General features: G+C 43.3%; 1 protein-coding gene across 3 annotated transcripts in view; it reads right to left on the bottom strand.

The window, feature by feature from the left end:
- Positions 1–22,306, bottom strand: part of plekhh1 (pleckstrin homology domain containing, family H (with MyTH4 domain) member 1) — a 158,000-nt gene that overhangs the window by 54,777 nt on the left and 80,917 nt on the right. For all 3 annotated transcript variants that reach the window (XM_039741703.1, XM_039741704.1, XM_039741705.1), the window contains exons 6-11: positions 18,333–18,414; positions 18,086–18,244; positions 16,941–17,848; positions 14,559–14,637; positions 3,346–3,437; positions 2,717–2,867 (exon numbers count right to left, since the gene is read on the bottom strand). In XM_039741703.1, the coding sequence (XP_039597637.1) occupies positions 2,717–2,867; positions 3,346–3,437; positions 14,559–14,637; positions 16,941–17,848; positions 18,086–18,244; positions 18,333–18,414 (1,471 nt within the window). The remainder of the gene's footprint in view (positions 1–2,716; positions 2,868–3,345; positions 3,438–14,558; positions 14,638–16,940; positions 17,849–18,085; positions 18,245–18,332; positions 18,415–22,306) is intronic.

Genomic DNA, 22,306 nt, shown 5'->3' with positions numbered 1-22,306 from the left:
TTTGAGGATTTTCTGCCATTCCACTCTGCAGTGTGTCTGTCTGCGGAGAGAACATCAACCTCGTCTAGAGGTTTACTTACCTTGGCAATGACATTCATGTTTCTGATGACTCTTCCTATGAAGTCAGTGGATGGATTGAGAGAGCATGGGGGGTCTCTGGAAAGGGATGTGTGGTGCTCCTTATATCTCTGCAAAAGGACGAAGGCCCAAGTCTCTAGAGTCCTGGTGCTTCCTGTCTTGCTATATGGCTGTGAGGCATGGACGCTATCCAGTGACCTGAGACGAAGACTAGACTCCTTCAGTACGGTGTCTCTTCGGAGAATCCTTGGGTTCATCTGGTTTGACTTTGTGTTGAATGAGTGGTTGCTCACTTAGTCCCGATTGAAGCATATTACCTGCATTGTGAGGGAGTGTCAGTTACAGCACTACGACCATGTGGCCCGATTCCCCAAGGGTGATCTGTCTCATTGCTGAGGACCTGAATGGTTGGACCAGTCCAATGGGATTCCAACGTAACACTTGGCTGTGGCAGATAGAGGGTCATTTCCGGAGAGTGGGACTAGACTATGTGCCTGCCTATTGCCAACCAGAATCCAGAGTTGTTTTGTCATTTGTTGGGTGTGTCAACACACTGTACCAGTGCATGCTTCCCAATCTGACCTAACCTGACCATTCAGCTTTCACTAAATCATGGTTTGTCTCCCATTTCCTGCTACTGAAAAATAACCCCACCACATGATGCTGCCACCACCATGCTTGGCTGTTGGAATGGTACTGCGCAGGTGATGGACAGTGCCTAGGTTTCTCCGGACGTGAAGCTTAGAACTGAGGCCAAACAGTTCAATCTTCATTTCATTAGACCAGAGAATGCTGTTTCTCATTGTCTGAGATTCCATTGGGTAGTTTTTATCCAAAATCCAAGTAAACGTTCATGTGTCAACTGGGGTATGTGCCATAAAGCCTAGATTAATGATCATTCTTTATTACGTTCCTCTCATTTCCACACAGGTCCTCTTGAGCCCAACAAGAGTGACCATTGGGTTCTTGGTCTCTTACCAAAGGCCTCTATCCCAATTACTCAGTTTGGCCGGGCGGCCAGCTCTAGGAAGAGTCATTGTTCCAAGAATTATTACAATTATTACAAGAACAAGAAAAAACGAACATATAACTCCAGTTCTGAAATCCTTACACTGGCTACCAGTTAAGTTTAGGGCAGATTTCAAAATCCTCCTTTTAACATTTAAAGCCTTAAACGGCCACGGTCAAGCTTACATATCTGAACTTATCATGACATACAAACTAGAACGCACATTAAGATCTCATGATGCTGGTCAGCCTATGATCCCAGTAATTAATAAAATAACAGTGGGAGGTTGAGCTTTTAATTACAGGACCCCTAAACTGTGGAGTGGTCTGTCTGCTGTTATAAAAGATGTCCCTTCAGTCTCAGCTTTTAAATCCTGGCTGAAGACTCACTACTTCAGTTTAGCACACCCTGACTAGAGCTGCTGATTAACTGTACAGACCACATGTCTGGTGTTAGTCATTAGCATTAAAGCATAAGTAATATGATAGAATTTGTTACTAACCCTCACCTATTTTGTTTTTCTTCTCGGTACTCAAATGTGGCACTTGGTGCCATTGTGCACCAAGGAAAAGTCATCTCTGATGGGGCATCGCAGGAATCATTGGATAGAGGGGTCCTTTCATCGGATTGGCTGGCCCAGAGCTGACTCAGCTTGGAATTGCCAATAGGGGAATGTAGCTTGATGGACAAATCCAAATCGTATTCTGTGATATCATCTACTGTTGAATTCTACTCCGTATTTGTAATATTTCTATTGCACTATTATATTGTATTGAGGATTACTTGTGTTTTGTTTTGTGTATTCTATTGTATTGACCCCTTTTTTTGACATCCACTGCACGTCCAAACTACCTGGAAAGGGGATTCTCTTTGAACTGCCTTTCTCAAGGTTTCTTCCATTATTTCCCTATGAGGTTTTTTTTTTTGGGGGTTCCTTGTTTTCTTAGAGAGTGGAGGCTGGGGGGGCTGTCAAAAGGCAGGGCCTGTTAAAGCCCATTATGGTACGCCTTGTGTGATTTTGGGCTAAACAAAAATAAATTATATTGTATTGTATTGTAGCCATGGTTGTTCCAAATATCTTCAATTTAAGAAGTATGGAGGACAATATGCTCATAATAACCCTTGGAAGCTGCAGAAATATTTTTGTAGCCTCTTCCAGATCTGTGCCTCAACGCAATCCTCTCTTATGTTCTGCATGCAATTCTTTTGACCTGAAGACTTGGATTTGTTTCACCTCTTACTGACAGGGGTGTGCCTTTCCTAAACTCGTCCAATCAGTTGAATTGACCACAAGTGGACGTCAAAAAAGGTGTAGAAACATCTCAATCATGAAGAATGGCATGCAACTCAGCCAAATGTCAGGTTGGAATACTTGTGTCAATTAGATACTTCAGGTTTTACTTTTAAAAAATGTACAAAAATTCCTAATATCCTGATTTTGCATTGTTGTTCTGGGGTATCGAGTTTCGTTTGATGAGGGAAAAAAAGAATTTGAACGATTTTAAGGCCACAACATAACAAAATGAGAAAAAAGCAAAGGGGTCTGAATTCTTTTGCTAAAAGAAAGGCATAATTGTGCGAAAGTGACACACAATACCCAGCCCACTCCCCGTCCCTTCACACACTGACCCCTCTTAATGGCCCTGGGGCTGCCTGGAGTGGTACTCTTCTTCTGCTCTAACACTGCCGATGAAGTGCGGAGACTGGCATGGGAGCTGCTGTCATCCTCTGAACCTGAGGACTCGTCCAGGAAGGGGACATTGCTGATCTGGGTGGCTTTCTGACAAGAAAAGAAAAGAACAGAACAGTCAGTTAGGTAAATTATTGTATTCTGAGCTGATCGTAACCATTGAAGACAATTCCACTATTAAAGGCGTTTCCATTGCCATTTTATATTCCAAACTGACCAACTTAATCCTCTTTAATCTACATATGACAATGAAGCAGGATATTATTTATTAATTCATTAATTATTGAGCTCAGTTTCACTACTGAGTGTGTCCCAGTGATGTGCGAGACAAGGCAGAAGCCAACTTGGAATGGGATGCCAGTCCTTCGCAGGGCATACTCATCTCTATTGGCTGATGGCAGCCAAACTCATAGTCACCACTTAAACTTAACAGACAGTTAGCAGAAAATATATGAAAAGAAAGCCCAGCAGGCACCACGTCTGCTACCAGAGCACAAAAAAGACCCAAGATCAGCATTCCTCACACCAACTCACAAGGCTCCTAAAAGACTTAGAGCGCCATACATACCCCTTTGATGGTGGTGTACACTGGTACCATGACATTTCGGTAGATGAGGTGAGTAAAAGGTCCGGAGACAGGATAAAGTGGCAAATTGGAAACTGTTTAGAGGAAGATAAAAAAAAAGTCAATAAATAAATACAAACACTTTGCACCCAATACTGCCATGTGTTGTCACCAGAGGGAATGACAGGCTATAAAGAAAATACATTTTGAGGCACCAACCCAGTTGTCCCCATATATTTAAAAGACAAAACAAAAGCAAATGTTTGATAGTGTGAAAAATAACGTGGCTTGACAAAATCTAGGCGCTTCTTCGTCTAGGTAATCAAGGAATTTTAGTACTTCAGAAACTGCTGATATGACTGCTGGGATTTTCATGCACAGTCATCTATAGGGTTTACAGAGAGTGGTCTGAAAAAGGGAAAATATCCAGTGAGCAGCAGTTCTCTGGGTGAAAATGCCTTGTTGGTGCCAGCAGTCAGAGGAGAATGGCCAGACTGGTTTGAGAGGATAGAAAGGCAATAGTAACTCAAATGACCATTCAAGGTGTGCAGAAGAGCATCCCTGAAGGCACAACACGTTAAACCTTGAAGCAGGTGGGCTACAGCAGCAGGAGACCACACCGGTGCCACTCCTGCCAGCTAAGAACAGAGTCATATGACTCACCAAAATTGGACAACAGAAGACTGGAAAAAGTTTTCCAGGTCTGAGGAGTCTCAATTTCTGCTGCAACATTCAGATGATAAGGTTAGAATTTGGGGTCAGCAGCATGAAAGCCTGAATCCATCCTTCCTTTGATCAACAGTTCAGGCTGGTGGTGTGATGGTGTGGGGGTATTTCCTTGGCACACTTTGGGCTCCTTAGTACCAGTTGAGCATCATTTGAATGCCACAGCCTACCCGATTATTATTGCTGACCATGTCCACCCCTTTATGACTGGAGTGTACTCATCTTCTGATGGCTCCTTCCAGCAGGATAACACACCATGTCACAAAGCTCAGATCATCTCAATCCGGTGTCTTCACTGGACTCAAATGGCCTCCACAGTCCCCAGATCTCAATCTAGTAGATCACCTTTGGGATGTGTTGGAACAGGAGATTCGCATCATGGTGGATGTGCCCCTGATAAATCTGCGGCAGCTAGCTGTGTGATGCTATCATGTCAGTATGGATCAGAATCAGAGGAATGTTTCCTGCATTTTGTTGGATCTATGCCATGAAGAATTACGGCACTTCTGAGGGCAAAGGGGGGTCCAACCCACCACTAGCAAAGTGTTCCTAATAAAGTGGCCATTGAGTGTATCATTTTTCATTTACTGAGTCTATAAAGTTTTCAACCCTATAGAAGTTTTCATATTTTCTTCTTTCATTGAATCACAATGACTTTACAGGTTGGCCTGCCTTATCCGTGGGTATACCGTATGGCTCCAGAACATTCCTCAGACATGCAAAAACCATCAATGAGTAGGATGTCTATAAAAGCCCAATGACGACTGTGTGCATGAAGCGAACGCAAGATCTGAGGGTCAGCTGGGCTTGGCTACGCCGTGGCTCATCAATCAGCCATTATGTGCTGTAGGCGGGAATTTCAAATGTTCTTTTTCAGGAAAATTCTGGATTTGTTTTTTATTTTTGAACCGTGAATGCGAATTGTGACTTAGACGAAGCACGTTCTATTAATAATCAATGCAGTAATTCAGGGCATTCCAAAGGGTCCATTTACTTTTTCTTGCAACTGTTAAGTACTCACCGTTCAAATTTCGTTTTTCCCAGGAAATAATAAACAAACATATCTGTTTATATCATCTCTTTGTTTTGTTTTTTTAGTACGTAAAGCCTACGATCTTAAAAGGAGTCTCACGTCTGTTTTAGCAGACCTTTGTAAGGCAATGGAAAATGATGTCTTGCGGCTCTCTCTAATTACAACTTGGCCATTTCCTGTCTCCACACACAGATTAGGGGGCCGAGCCGCCTCAGCGCTACTGTATTATTACGCCAAAGGGCACCTCAAACTCTGCAGGCCAGAACCACAGCCCACAGCCATCTCATCTCACCTGTGCAGGTGTCAGCCTGACTAAGCCGTGGGAGACTGTCACCGACAGATCAAGCAAAGGAGACAGACGCGCTCTCTGCGGACTCAGCGATGGGAAAAAATGTCGCTAATGATCAACGGGATGCCCTTGGGGTTCAACCTTTGGAAACGTTTCCAAAACAGGCCCAGAATGTGATGAGTACACTGGCTGTGCCTTCAATGCTGCTTCCTAAGCACGTCCTTACAAGCCCACCTTGGCTGGGATTCTTCTTCTCCTCCTGTCTTTATCATCTTAACAAGGGCTGGAGGAGCTCTCATCTCTACAATCTGACACTGACGTGGGCAAATTTGTTGGTACCCCTCCACGAATAAAGAAGAACCCACAATTGTCTCTGAAATAACTCAAAACTGATGATAAAGGTAATTGGCACCTATCATTGTGTATTCCGTATCCAACAAAAATCAGACTTTACTAATATTTCAAATAATAATACAAATTAAAATGGCCTGGACAAAAATGTTATTTCACCTTCCCCTGATATTTTGTTGCCCAACCTTTAGAGAAAATCACTGCAAACAAGCGATTCCTGGAGCTCTCCATGAGTCTTCTGTACCCTTCCACAGGTCGTTTGGCCCACTCGTCCTGAGCAAACTGCTCCAGCTGGGTCAGGTGTGAAGAGGTTCTTCTCCAGACTGCATGTATCAGTTCTTTCCATAGATGATCGATGATTCAAACCAGGGTTCATAGAAGGCCCCTTCAGAACAGTCCAATGTTTTGTTCCTCGCCACTCGTGGATGCTTGTAGCTGTGTGTTTTGGCTCATTGTCCTGTCAGAGGGTCCATAACCTGCAACTGAGATGGATCTTTCTAACACTGGGCAGGACGTTTTGCTCCAGAATTTCTTGACAGTCTTGAGGTTTCATGGTTGCCTGGACGAACTCAAGTCCCCCTGTGCCAGACAAAGCCAAGAAGCCCCAAAACATAAGCGAACCCCCTCCATGTTTCACAGGAGGTATGGTGTACTGTTCTTTGAAAGCTTCATTGCTTCGTCTTTAGACATAGAGTAGATGTGACTTGCCAAAAAGCTCCAGTTTTGTGTCATCTGTCCAGAGGACACTCTTACAGACACATTGTGGTTTGTCAATGAGAATTTTAGAAAATTCCAATATGGCTTTTTATGTGGGAGGGTCTTCTTCCATTAAGCCCACTGTTACTGAAAAAGCGTCAGATGGTGCGATCAGACACTGATGGACCTTGACCTTGGAGATCAGCTTGTATTTCTTTTGAAACTGTCCTTGACTTTTGTCCACCATTCTCACTGTCCATCTGCCCTTTCTGGGGTCGAATGTGCTCTTGCGGTCGGTCGCCTTAACATCTTAATAATATTTGCAACTGTTGTCACAAGATCATCAAGCAAGCCACTTGGAGATGGTCTTCTAGCCTTTGTCTTTAACACGTTGGTCTGTTATTGTCTTTCTGATCTCCTCAGGTGACTCTCTTCTTTGTTTTCTCTGGTCCCTGTTCACATGATGACACCAAACAGCTGAGAGATGAGTTTTCTCCATTTAAATCAAATGAATTGCTGACTGCACGATTGGAGACGTGTGTGATAGAAATTCAAGAAAAAAAAAACGAGTTTGACAAATCACTTCAATCCAGTTCTTTATGATCGGTTCTAAGAGTGCCAAAAAATATGTCCGGGCCCTGTTAGAGTTGGGCGGCACGGTGGTGCAGTGATAGCGCTGCTGCCATGCAGTATGGAGACCTGGGTTCACTTCCTGAGTCCTCCCTGCGTGGAGTTTGCATGTTCTCCCCGTATCTGCGTGGGTTTCCTCCGAGTGCTCTGGTTTACTCCCACTGTCTGAAGACATGCAAGTTAGGTGAACTGGTGATCCTAAATTGCCCCTGATATGTGTGTGTGCCCTGCAGTGGGCTGGCACCCTGCCCGGGGATTTGTTCCTGCCTTGCGCCCTGTGTTGCCTGGGATTGGCTCCAGCAGAACCCCGTGACCCTGTAGTTAGGATATAGCGGGTTGGATAATGGATGGATGGATGGAGAACGACTGACTGTTAAGAGTCTTTTTGTCGAAAAAAGCAACACTTGATCTCTTGTTTGCTTTACTTGATGATATATCAAAAGCATACATGCATACAGGGGGCAATGGCTTGTCACGTAATAACTTTTCAGAAGGCATATAGCAATTTTACAATGACCTGTAAGGGGACTAACAAACCTGTCATGTCGTGACCTGCATAGAGGTATGCATTAGGTCTCTGTGCCCCATAGAGATGGAAGCTGAGCTGCCATTGTTTTTGCTTTTGCTCTGACTGCCTTTTCTGCATGACGGTGATTAGTGATTTGTGTTACAATTCTCCAAGCTAATTTGTGAGACCTATGGATTTCTAAAGGTACTCAGGCAGGCCTCTGAAATGACCCAATGTTATCTGATAGGACCATGAGATGACCCTAAGGGTTTAAGGAGCTGGACTGATCCAGTTGTGACCACTCTATAACCTTGTGTGAGTTCCTCTACATGACCAGTCTCAAAAACTGCTTGAAAATGAGAGCATCATTGCATTTGGAAAAAGTGTTCAGATTAGTAGGACGTATACTCTAAAATAATGATTAATGGTTGCAGGGCTACCATGGGTTCAGAAAGTATTAAGATCTTTTCCCTTTCTGCAAGCCTTATTGTGTTGTAGATTTTATTTTAAAGGGATACACTCGCCATTTTTGCCTGTCAATTGTCACACACATGCACTTAGGGAGCAGCCAAAGGGTCCAATTTGAAGGGCAGTATTGCCAGAAGAGCACTAATTCTTCCTACAGACCAGCAGAAGAATAAATATCGTTTTCCACTCCAGTCGGTTCCCAGCAACATCATTTCTGGCTCCCAAAAGATGACATTACTTCCTGTTCCCGCCAATGACGTTACTTCCGCTTCCTCCTAAAAACCCATTTTTCCTTCCTTCCACCATGAAATGTAAAGAGCCATCTTCTGTACTATTTTGTCTGATGCATCTTGATACAAACACAACCAAAATCAGTCTTTTTGACTTCTCATCTGCCAGGGAAAGCTTCCCCAACTCTTATTTTTTGTCTCAATTTGATTATTTCTTACACAATCGACGCTCAATAGCTCAAAATGACAAAGTCAAAACATTTTCAGAAAGGTTTGCAAAGTTAAAAATAAAACACTGCAATCTCTTATTCACATAAGTATTCAGACCATTAATCCAGTACTATGTAGAATCCCCTTTGGCTACAATACCAACTTTGACTTTTCTTGGGTAAGTCTCTGCAAGCTTTGCACACCTGAATTTGGGTAGTTTATCCCATTCGTCCTGGCAGATTCTCTGAAGCTCAGTTAGACTGGATGGGAAGTGACTGTAAACTGCCAACTTCAGGTTTCTCCACAGACTTTGGCTGGATCACTCAAAGAAAGTTACGAGACTTGGCATGAACCCACTCTATGCTTCGGGTCATTGTCATGCTGAAAGATGAACCGTCGTCCAAGTCTGATGCTGATTGCACTCTGGAGCAGGTTTTCTTCAAGGACCTCCCTGTACTTGGCTGCATTCATCCTTCTCTCAGTTCTGACCAGTTTTGCTGTTCTCTGCTGCTGAGAAGCACCCCCATAGCATGATGTTACCACCACACTGTTTCACCATAAGGATGGAATCAGGCAGGTTATGAGCAGTGCTTAGTCTTTGCCAGACATAGTGCCTGAAGACCTCTTCAAAGAGTTCAAAGTTTGCTTCTTCAGACCAGAGAACCACTTTCGTTAAACTGCCAAATGCCTGATTGATGAAGTGCTGCTGAGATGGCTATTCTGACAGGTTCTCTCATCTCAGCAGAGGACTTCTGAAGCTCTATTAGAGTGACCATTGGATTGTCTCCTCCCTGACCAATGCCCTTCTTGCCTGGTTACTCAATTTCTCCAGACGTGCAACTTTAGGAAAAGACCTGGTGGTTTCAAACCTCGTCTACTTCACAACTAGTGAAGGCCACTGTGCTCCATTGAACACGCAAAGTTTTACAAATGGTTTGAACCCTTTGCCCTGATCTCTGACTCACCACAATTTGAACACGGAGGTCTACAGAGAGTTCCTTGGACTTGGTTTTGTCCTGACGTGCAATGTGAGTTGTGGATCTTCTATACACAGCTGTAGGCCTTTTTAATTCATGTTCTCAATTCTATTTGTCACATGTTGACTCCAATCAAGTTCTTGACTCATTTCAAGGAGATGAGTACACCCGACTACAATTTAGGATGCCACAGCAAAGGGTCGGAATACTTAAAGGGATGGGTGATAGGAGTGTGAGATTGTCTATGATAGTATCTTAATTGTTGTTTTAATGATGGCGCAGTGGTAGCGCTGCTGCCTCACAGTGAGGAGACCTGGGTTCGCTTCCCGGGTCCTCCCTGCGTGGAGTTTGCATGTTCTCTCCGTGTCTGCGTGGGTTCCCTCCGGGTGCTCCTGTTTCCTCCCACAATCCAAAGACATGCAGGTTAGGTGGATTGGCGATTCTAAATTGGCCCTAGTGTGTGCTTGGTTTGTGTGTGTGTCCTGCGGTGGGTTGGCACCCTGCCCAGGATTGGTTCCTGCCTTGTGCCCTGTGTTGGCTGGGATTGGCTCCAGCAGACCCCCGTGACCCTGTATTCGGATTCAGCGGGTTAGAAAATGGATGGATGGATGGATGATGTGCAAGCTGAGAGATACCAGACTGCTTGCTGCTTGATTTTATCGGCACATTTACAGGACAAAAGACGCTGATGGAGAGATGCGAACAGATTTAAGGTGGGCCGGATTTACAAGTTTTTTCGTAGGCTCTGGCAATTCTAGTGTTAAAACACTCACACAGATCACTGCCTCCTCGCCACAACTCCATCCTACCCCTATGGAGGCGGAAAATGGAGCAGGTGATGACACAAGGGAGGGAGCAAAAATAAGAAAATAAAAAGTCTTTTAGCAGCTATTTTAAAAAACAAAATTTCGCTGTCTGTATGGAAAAAATAAGCAAGACTTGCATAGATGGTCAACCCTTCATCTAACTTTAGCTGGAAGAATTAATATTGTCAAGATGAATATCCTTCCTATGCTTCTTTTTCTATTTGAAAACATTCCAATATACATCAACAAATCATTCTTAAGAAATTAGATTCAACCATAACCTCATTTATTGGGAATTCAAAACATCCATGTATTCAAAGAGCGACCCTACAAAGACCTAAGGAAGAAGGTGGCATGGCTCTACCTAACTTTCAATTTTATTACTGGCGGTGAATATACAAGCTATAAAAACTTGGACTTGGACACAAATGGATGAACATACATACACAGGCCTGGTCCACACCAGAATTAAAATCCTGCAGCATTTATTTATATTCCTTGCTTTGTACCCCAATAAGTACAAGTCATCTGCAATGTACTAACAACGTAATTGTGTTTCACTCACTCAGAATATGGACCCAATGTAGGAAGTATTTTAAGATAGAGAAGCTTTTATCGGTAGCACCTCTGCACGAGAACCACCTTTTACAACCCTCTCAAACATACGCAGTTTTTAATGTCTGGAAAACATTTGGGATTAAATCACTTAGAGATCTGTACATAGACAATGTCTTTACATCCTATGAACAATTACATTCCAAATTTCACTTTCCAGCAACACATTTCTTTTACTATCTTTAAATTAGCATCTTTGTTAAACAGAACCTGCCCTTCCTTACCTCCCACCTCTCTCTATGCTGGAAAAAATATTGCTCAGTTTCAAGGACTCAGGCAGCATATCTGCAATATATAAAATCATTTTACAATCCCTCCCTTTCAAAGATCCAAGAGGACAGTGGGAAAAAGATCTCTCACACAACATCTCAGAAAAGGAGTGGAAGGCAGCCATGCACAGAAATCACTCGAGCTCCATATGCACAAAGCATACAATTATTCAATTCAAAATTATATATCGAGCACATCTGTCTCGCTTTAAATTGGCCAAAATGTTTCCAGGGCAAAGATCCAACCTGCGAACCTTACAATCGAGCTCCAGCCACATGTTTTGGGCCTGCACCAAATTAACATCATTCTGGACCAAAATCTTTAAATGCCTTTCAGACAAGCTTTGGTGTCCCAATCCCTCCTAATCCACTAACAGCTGTGTTTGGTGGACTCCCTTAAAGTGGAGAAGGACAAACAAACTGTGATTGCCTTTACTACACTATTGGCATGTAGACTTATCTTGTTCAACTGGAAGAATCCTAACTCACCTCTTTTAAGTCAGTGGGTAAGTGATGTTATATATGATCTATAATTGGAAAAAATAAAATTCTCACTTAGAGGATCTATGCAAAACTTTTTCAAAACCTGATCTGATAAATAACATTTTAGAATAAGCATTTAAATTGAGGAAGTGGATTCTCTCTCCTCTTTTTCTATTCTATCTATTTTTATTTATTTATTTACATATTGTCAGGGATGCCAGGGGCAAAGACCCGGCTGGGACACCGTGAGGGACCGGATGTGGGTCTACGCCCACCCTGGATCACGTGGGGGCCACCTTCCTGGTTGCTTTGGGGGCCACGGGTTGAGGGCATGGAAGCCCCACCCTGTAGGGGCCCGTGGTCACCGCCAGGAGGCGCCCCAATACCTTGGGGACCTGTTACTTCAGCACTTCCGCCGCACCAGGAAGTGCTGGGGGGAAGAATTAAAAGGGGGTCCGGAGAGCTGCTGGGAGAACAGCCGGCACTTCCGCCACGCTGGGGCGTGGCCAATGAAGGAGTGTTGGGAATCACCTGGAGCTCATCCGGGAGAATATCAAAGGGGCCGTCTCCCTTCATTCAAGGTTAGAGTCGGGTGAAAGTAGGACGAGGCAGAGAGGAGAGTGGAGGCGGCCCGAAGAAAGGCATTGAGTGGCCAGGACTGTGTTAGGGTTTGTGCACTGACTTTATTTAGTGTCTGAGTGACACATTATTGTAAATAATTGTAAATAAAACGTGTGGTGGTTTGAAAACAACATGTCCGCCTGTCTGTGTCCGGGTCGGCTCCACAATATTTTTACTATTAAAGTGCTACTCTGCTGACCTAGCTCTCTTTCACAAGGGTGGGGGTCAATTTGTTTCAAACCAGTTTTGTTAAACTTGACTTGCATGTATGGAATGTTTTATGATTTCAACAAAATAAAATATATTAAAAAAAAAAACCAGGACTTCAGAGAAGGTGAGTCTCTGCACACTGCCATTGAGCAAACTTGATAATACCAGAGGTGGACAGTGAGATAAATTCACTGGAGTTGTGGAAAACACAAGAAGTATATTTCTTCAAATTGGGGAAACGTGCAAAAACGTAACTGTGCATCGCTGCCCTTGTGAGCGGGCCGTCAGCACCAGAGGAAATGTCGTAATGGGTAACTGTGCTGAACTCAAGCTCAGATGCTGTGGACAGACTGGTGTTTCTGTCACACAACTTCAAGTTTCCTCAGTAGAATTTTACAATTGTTTAATTTGTTTCTGATATCTTTGTGCAATATTGGACAGAACTTGAAGTTAATAATTTCTTTAAAAATGTTATTGGTTTGTTTTTCTGTTAAAACTTTTTTGTTTTTCCTGTGCAGTATTTGACAAAACTTTGTGGATAGTACAGCATGTGGGATTTTTGTTCCTGCTTGTATGCTGCACAATTCACCTTACAGGTTATGTTTATCCAGACTGTAATGTTCAGGCCTTGTAGTTCAATTATGATTAGTATTTTATTCCCTTTGGATTTATATCTTGTTTACATGAAGGGTATGTGTCTGTTTAAAATGCTCTCATTGTAATAATTTAGTTGGTCTTTTGTGTAAATCCTGTAGGCCACTTTGAAATGGTTTACTCAGACTTGCACTGTTTGATCTCAGTAATACTTTGAATTGCGATTTGAATGTATTTGTGTTATTTCACTTCAGTTCTATGTAAATAAAGAAGACTGGTTTTCCTTAACTGTTATTTCCATTAATCACATTAGTAAGTGTGAAGCCACCAGGGGGTGTACAGCCACCCTAACCCGGACACACACAGGCAGGACACAGGTTCAACACAACACCCAGTTTATTTACAGTTTAAAGTGCACAATCACCAGCACCAACACACCAAAACACAATCCCTTCTCTGTCGCCAGTCCATCCGCCGCCATTCCACCTCAGGCTTTGTCTTCTTCCTCCCGACTCTGGCCATTCAATGGAGTCAGGCGGCTCCTCTTATTCAGGTCCCGGGAGTGTTCTAGGTGGCTCGTCAGTATTACCTGGAATCACTCCCTGGTGAGCTGGAGGTCCTCAGTATGGCTCTACAGCTCCCCCTGGTGGCCCCCATGGAACCCAACATGGCTTTACCAAACTCCAGTTCCCGACATGCCCTGCAGGAATCCGTGGTGCCACAGCCCTCCAGGAGCGCTGCCATGTAGTGTGAGCCCAGGTGTGGTTGTGGTCTACATGGAGATTTCATGTTCCCCATGTATCTGTGTATGTGTTTTCTTTTCTTTTTTCTAGCTACTTTAGTTTCCTTCTCAAACCCCAATGATGTGTTCATTGGGTTAACTGGCAAATCTTAATTGTGTCATTATAGGCATTGTGCCCTGTGATGTGCTGATTCCCTGCCCATTGTTTCCTGCTTTGTGTCCAATGCTGATAGGACACACCATGAAATCCATCCATCCATCCATTTTCCAGCCCGCTGAATCCGAACACATGGTCACGGGGGTCTGTTGGAGCCAATCCCAGCCAACACAGGACACAAGGCAGGAACCAATCCCGGGCAGGGTGCCAACCCACCGCAGGGCCAATTAAGAATCGCCAATCCACCTAACCTGCATGTCTTTGGACTGTGGGAGGAAACCGGAGCGCCCGGAGGAAACCCACGCTGACACGGGGAGAACATGCAAACTCCACGCAGGAAGGATCTGGGAAGTGAACCTGGGTCTCCTAACTGCGAGGCAGCAGCGCTACCACTGCGCCACCGTGCCGCCCCACCATGAAATCTTGATTTGGAATTTGTGGATTCAAAAACTGAATGAATTGACAAACTTTTTGAAACTTAGAAGTCGCCCTGAAAATGATGGTCTCATGTTACTGATAACGCTGCAGTTGACATCGAACTGTTGGGGCACAAAGACCTCCTCCTCCAACAAATATCTAAAAATAGCCAAGTCTTCCTTACCTCGACTAGGTGTTCCATTTCCTAAAGGCACCTCAGATAGTCTCATTCCTGACTTGGCTACAGCATAAATGCGACTCTCCTAAAAAAGAAAACAAGCACAAAACCACCATTAGGCCGACAGGAAAGGTACATCACAACATTTGGAATTAGTTGGAAATTAAAAAAAAAACAAAAAAAACTATGCAGTGGATTAATAAAGAGTTAAAAAAAGAAGGCGTAAAGAAAAAAAAATAGATGTATAAAACTAATATTATAGGGCATATGAGAACATGAGGGCAACCATTAAAAAGGATATTAGGGAACCTAAAAGGCAGTTAGAGAGAAACAAAGCAGATAAGGTGAAAGATGAACCAAAAGGATGCTTTAAGTATTTTAGCAATAAAAGAACAGTCAAGGAGGAGATAAAGTGTATCAGGAATAGTAAAGTGGGATTAAAAGATACAGACAGTGAAATAGCAGATACTCTAATCTCGCATGTTTCTGAGGTCTTTACATGTGAGGAATGGACAACCTCCCAGCGGTAACAGGGACTACTAAAGAAGTACTGAGTGATTTGGAAATTGTAGAGAGAGAAGTGTTGCTCAGAATAATCAGGATGAAATCAAGCAAATCATCAGGACCAGATCATATTTATCCTCAAGGAACTTAATGGATTTATAAACTCTTCGCACATACTTTTTTGGAATTCACTGCACACTGGGGAAGTTCTGAAGGACTGGAAGATGGCAAATATTATCGGGTTTTATAAAATGGATGACCAGGCAGATCCAAGCAACTATAGGCCAGTAAGCTTAACATGCACCACAGTAAAATGAATGGAAGGTATTATTAATGGAAAGATTGAGCAACTCGGCAAAACAGGAGTTTTACAGTCAGCATGGGTTCATACAAGGGAAGTCATGTTTTACTAGCATGTTGGAATTCTATGAGGAAGCAACAAAAGGATAAGATCAGAGTAGAGCAGATGAGATTATTTATCTGGACTTTAAGAAAACATCCGAAGAGGTGCCACATGAGAGGTCCATCATCAAACTAAAAAAAGTGGGAGTTCAGGGTGTGGTGTGTAGATGGGCGCAAAAGTGGCAAAAACAGAGAAAATCCGAGTGTGATTGTTGCTGTTTTTAATATGCATGAATGATTTGGTAGGAATATAAGTAACAATCTGGTTAAGATTGCAGATAATACCAAGCCAGGTGGGTTAGCAGATAATAAGGATTCCATTGAATCTTTACAGAGGGGCTTGGACAGATTTATGGCCGATGAAATTTAATGCAAGTAAATGTAAAGTAGTAAACGTCGTTAGGTTTGAATACACAATAGGAAAGTCAGAAAATCGAAAGTACACCTTATGAGAAGGATTTAGGAGTTGTAGTGGGCTCGTCACTATCAACTGCCAGACAGAGTTCAGAAGATATTAAGAATTATTATGAGACACCTTCAGTGGAATAGGGGAACTGAGCCTTACACCATCCAAGACAATCAATCAATCAATCATCTGTCCATCCATCCCTCCATCCATCCATCTTATTGCCTTTAAGATCTTTCAATCTGTAATATTATATTTTTCTTATGTAAAGGGAGATTGACTCGAAAGAGGCCCTGAATATTCTGTAATGACTCTCGCTAGGACAAAGCAATCTGAACAAAACAACGTGCAATGTGCTCCTCAGTATATGGAACTTCAAACAAGCTGGGATGCCCTTGCGTCGGAGCGATGAGGTATTCACCTCAGTTTGCAACTTCTGGGTGCATCTCGCCCGTACCCCTTCACTCAGTCTCGGGGTGTACAGTATTGAGTAGCGAGTCTTCATGGTGCGAACCTACTGGGTCACCAATTCGTTTAAGCGATGTCAGAATCAACTGGATGATCATGAGTTAACAGAAAGTTATGTCCAGCAAGAGGGAGCAACGTGTCACACATCGGCATGGACCATGGCAGAAATGGAGTCCTTCTTCGGCAACAGGGTCATTTCAAAGGGGCTCTGGCCACCACAGTTTGCTCAAAGGAAAAGTCTATCGGAACAAGCCTCGCACTGTGGAAGATTTGAAGGAAAACATGCAACGTGAACTTGCTGCTATTCCCCCCGTGGCGCTTGTCAATATGTTCAGGAACATGGAGTGCCACGTTGAAATGTGCCTGGCAGAAAATGGAAACCACTTCCAGCACTGCATGTAATGCAATTGATTACACGTATGTCAAACGTGTTTTTTGGTTCAGATTGCTCATCCTAACAGGAGTTACAACTGAATATTTGGGGCCTCTTTTGAGTGAATCTCCCTGTATTATATAGTGCCTTTCTTACAGCTATCTATCCAATGCCCTCTAGTGTCTTGTTGATTCCCCATGTTGATGAATATAAGGATTTAAAAGCATGAACTCACCCAAGACGGAAATCTGTGCAGTGGGGGCGTCGGTGGCTTGGTGATACTAGAATCGAAAAACTCTAAACGTTCTGGAAGTGGAGCAAAAGAATTCTGTTCTTCTGCCAACTCCTCCTCTGCATCTTCGATATCCATCTTATCAGGAACCTCGTCAATGTCAGTTTCTTCCACGTGAATGGGACGTAGATTTGGCAGGTCAGTAGGCCTGAACGAGTTGATGTCAATGCTGACGTTGATGTGGTGGAGGCGGTCCGTCCCTGGCTGTGGCTGGCTGTAGTGCTTCTTGGCCAGCTGGATACTGTCTCTGGGTGTGAGGGGAGTGCGTACCTTGGGTAATGTCATGCTAGCACCAGATGGGTTGACCCCAGCCATTAAAGATGAATTTAGAGGAGATAATGAAGAAGTGGACTGCTTAGGTGTAAGACCTGGTGTGTCAAGTGGGCTCGGCACATTGGCTTCGCTGGAAGAGGAAGAGGAATGAAGCCGCTGAGAGCGGAAACGGCTGTTGAGCTCATCAGAAGAGATCTCGCACTCTGATCCTCGTTTTGGCACGCACTGCTCCAGTAGGCCATCTTGGTCTTTACCAGCTTCAAGCAAAGACACATCTCCATTCACCATATCTAGAGGTTCCTTGCCACATTTTTCAGAAGTGTCTTCACAGAGGGCAACGTGGGTCTCGGGAATGGAATTAGAGTATTGGCTGTCTTTAGCCTTGAGTAGAGAATCTTCTGGGTTTGCAATGGTGCTGGGGCTGTGAAGTCTGTCTCCTGATTCTGGGCAAGCCTTCTTCCTGCCAGAGGAAGGAGATTTGGACTGGCATTCATGGAGAGGGGAAACCCTTGGACCAAGAAGAGGAGGTGAACAGCTTTTTGGAAAGTCACAGCCATCACCACCGTTCCTCTTCATATCTGAGGAACACAGAAAGGCACGTGAGGATGAATCACTTGTGCACCGCTGTAAACAACCAATGCAAAAATCCAGAAAAGCTTTACTCCAGAGTGACCATAACCCTATTCAAAGTGTCAACACCCAAGCAAAATAGAAAATAAACTGTTGTTGGTCATCTGAGTGCATTAACCCCCCTCCCCATTGTCTCCAAGACATAACTATCTCCTCCCTGACCTGCAGTAGAAGCACACCATTACCTTGATAGTGCCGCGGTGGAGACGGAAGGAGGCGTGTGGGAGGTGGTCTTCTAGGCTCTTCCATGGCTTGGGGACTGCTGGGAGAGTTCACGATAGAAAAAGCAGATGCCGACTGTGAAGACTCAGCATTTGGAGTTGACCCAGAGTTTTCCAACAACGCTGCATGGAGGGAAACCAAAAAAGCTCTTAAGTGTTTAAGATGAGAGAGAAAACCACCAAATATATGTCTCTCAAACACGCCTTGTACCTTGAATCTTGTCCTGCAGTAGTTGGATGAGCTCCGTTTGCCTCTGATTGGACATCTTCAGCTGATAGTTCTCAACTTCGAGCTGCAAAATACAACATCATAGGCTTGTGAACTGAGCCGCATACTGAATTTCAAGAACACTAAGATCACACAAACATGACTCCTTAGTCATCTCCAGTTTACATCAAGTAACATTATGTTGCTTGCATTATCCATCCATTTTCTTAACCCATGGTGCCACTAGGGCCTACTCATGAGGTACATAGAGAAAATGAACTCTGGACTAGATTCCAGTGCTGGCTGCACTTGCACAGCCCCACTCACAGACCCACAAAAGGTTGACATCTTTTGGATAAGCAAGAGATACCTAGGGAGAATGGCCAAGCACAAAATGACCAGCTCAAGAATTGATCCCAAATCTAAGAAGTGGGCCACCCCTTGTCTACTTCAGCTTTTCTTTCACTTTTGGGACCTGCTTACTTCAGCTTATAGTCTATCCCAGCTCTGCTTAGCGCAAAGTAGACACAAATGCAAGGAAGGGCTCACTAAGTCAGGTCCAAGAATGACCAATACTCCTAACATAAAAACAAGAGGAAACACAGAGCAACGGAAAGAGCCCGCACAGACACAGGTGGGACCACCTGAAGAACTGAACACAGATCACACAATAACCAACGTGCCAACTCTTGACAATTTGGGCAAGTCATTCAGTCATATTATGAATAGGCCAAGTTCAATTCAGAGCATATCCTGGCAGCACTGGACTCGAGGTAGCAGTATTTAGAGGTCGGTGTGGTGGCTCTGAGGCTAAGGATCTGCACTGGCATCCTGAAGGTTACCAGTTTGAATCCCCGTCACTGCCAAAATAGATCCTACTCTGCTGGGCCCTTGAGCAAGGCCCTTAACCTTCAATTGCTCCAAGGGCGCTGTATAAAGACTGACCCTGTGCTCAAATTCCTAATACGAGATATTGGATAGGGTGAAATAAAGAACAAAAAAAGAAAAACCTGCAGCTCAGGTCGGTCCTCAAACCCTGCGTCATCTTTCTATCTTTGACTGTAATTCCATTTTTGACTTTCTTTTCGACAGGCGGATCGGTGCGGCATCCGCAGTGATGCGGGCTCTGCATCGGTCTGTCGTGGTGAAAAAGGAGCTGAGCCGTAAGGCAAAGCTCTCAATTTACCAGTCGATCTACATTCCTACCCTCACCTATGGTCATGAGCTATGGGTAGTGACCGAAAAAACAAGATCGCGAATACAAGCGGCTGAAATGAGTTTCCTCCACAGGGTGTCTGGGCTTTCCCTTAAAGATAGGGTGAGAAGCTCAGTCATCCGGGAAGGGCTCAGAGTAGAGCCGCTGCTCCTCCGCATCGAGAGGAGTCAGATGAGGTGGCTCGGGCATCTGATCAGGATGCCTCCTGGACGCCTCCCTGGTGAGGTGTTCTGGGCACGTCCAACTGGGAGGAGGCCCCGGGGAAGACCCAGGATACGCTGGAGGGACTATGTCTCCCGGCTGGCCTGGGAACGCCTTGGGATTCTCCCGCAAGAGCTGGAAGAAGTGGCCGGGAGAGGGAAGTCTGGGCCCTCTGCTTGCTGCCCCCGCGACCCGACCTCGGATAAGCGGAAGAGGATGGATGGATGGATGGATGGACTTTCTTTTGTATGATTTTAATCTCCATCTTTGTCAACTGCCCCACAGTGCATCAATCAATTAATGTAAAATACAATAATAATGGAGAGTTCAGGCACCCATAGGCAAACTCTATATAATTAAAACTGAAAAAGCAGAGTTATAGAGGAAATCTTTTCAGACGGGAGTCTGGATCTGACTGCTCAAAAGGGCGGAGCTTCCGGTTATGTTGGTTTCCAGCAGGAAAAGGCGGGTCCAAACAGACAGGCACAGGAAGTGACATTGTTGGTGTAACAGCCGTCAGTCTCCTGGTCTGCTGAGGTAGGAAAAGAAACAGCCATAGCACACAGTGCCAACCCTGGAGTGGCAGAGAATCACTAGAGTCTTGGAACTGTCCCCTGTGCGCATGTGTGTGACAACAGATAATGCTGGTTTTCCATTTATGTTTTATCAGTTCTGCCTTGTTCTCTGTGTTTTTTCAGAAATCTGCATTTATATTTGTACCAATTCTGCATTTAGTAATTCATATAATCGGAACTTGGAATTTAACTGAGGATTGTTCAAAACACTCTGTGCCTGCACTCATTGAACGCAAAAAATAAGTTGTCGATTATGTTTACCCTTTTGTAAGTCACTTTGGATAAAAGTGTCTAACTAGCAAATAAATGAAAATGTAATATACCTTATAATAAAGCTTTATTAATAAATTGAGATATGGATGTGAGAATGAATGAATAAATAAATGAATGAATGGACAAACGAATGAATGAACTAAACTTATTTATTACTCATTTAATTTACTAATTTCCTGTAAATGAATGAATGTTTAAACAACTGAAGAAATGGATTAATAAACTGAATTGATGTACATATTAAATAATCAAAGTATAAATGCATACATTTACAGCAACTAATGAATAAAGGAATAAATTAATAAACCATTCATTTACTTCATTAATAAAGAGCGTAACACATGTGCGATTAGGGGGCAGCTAAAAGGACCAACTGAAGGTAATTCCACGCCAGGCCAGGGGGTTGTGGGGCACAATGATCCTTTCTCTCTTATCTCTGCAGATCAAAAACTGGAAATTATGCCTGCCTCTGGTTCCGGTCCTGAAGACATCACTTCCTGACAGTCAACTTAAAACCCGCCACACTTCCTGTTTCTAGTCAGTCGAATGTTGGACTCGAACCTGTACACATCTTTGCAACTTTATTTGCCTTTTGCAGCCAGGGCTCAAGTATACGGGTTGCTGCCCCAAACCTTTTTCTGTCTGTCGAGGCTGTTTATTTCACAAGAGTTCATTCATTAATATTAGTAAATGAATTTGTAAATAACAAATAAAAATGAATGAATGTATTCATTTGTATTGAATGCAGGAATAAAACAGTTGCTGCATTAATGAACCCTATTAATGAATTTATGAATATGAAATAGTTAAATAAAATTAAATAATTTATAATTACATGATTAATTCATTTATAAATGATTTGATAAATGAATGAACATTAACATTAATGAACATGATTACTGACTATTGACCAATGAATGAATGAATTCAACAAGCACCCTCTGTGGGTTTCCTCCAATATGCCTGTTATTATTATTATTATTATTATTATTATTATTATTATTATTATCTTATTAGGCTAATCCCTTTATCTGGGTCGACTAACACTATTTGAGAAACATTTGCTTACATTCTGTCCTCCCTGGCCATCGGACCTTACTTTTATTCTACGTTAATTAATGTTCCCTAAATCTATTTTCTTATTTATTTTGTCTTTTTTCTCTTTCTTCATTACGTTAAGCACTTTGAGCTACATCATTAAAATGGAAATGTGCTATAGAAATAAATGTTATTGGTGTTCTTGTTGTTTCTTTTTTGTTTTTCCTGTAAGACTACAGGCAGGTGAAGTGACTTGCTCAGGGTCACACAGTGCCAGATTGCAGGATTTGAACCCACAATCGGAGAGTTTGAGGACCAAAATCGCACATACTAACCCTGACCAGCTATGGAATCTGCAGCAGTGCTAAGCAATAAGGAGTTACGTCTCATTAAATGTTCCTCAGTTTTGAAAACCAGCCTCGACAAACACACACACTGCCTGTGCTGTCATATGACTGCCATGCCTTGGAAGGATTTCACTGTACCCCTCGTAAGCCGTCTCCAGTGGGTTCATGTTATCAACCCATGCAAACTGCACAAAACATCCATCTTAGCCGCTCACACGTTTTGAAATAGTGAAAGGCATTGATGAAGTAGACTCATTAATGGTGAATCGTGAAGTCAAGGACACTTGGAAATTAAGGGGAAATACTTTTGATGCTGAAGCCAGTAAG

The sequence above is a fragment of the Polypterus senegalus genome, chromosome 18 (genome assembly GCF_016835505.1).
Source record: "Polypterus senegalus isolate Bchr_013 chromosome 18, ASM1683550v1, whole genome shotgun sequence".
NCBI classification, from domain to species: domain Eukaryota; kingdom Metazoa; phylum Chordata; class Cladistia; order Polypteriformes; family Polypteridae; genus Polypterus; species Polypterus senegalus.
This window is presented reverse-complemented; position numbering and strand designations above follow the sequence as displayed.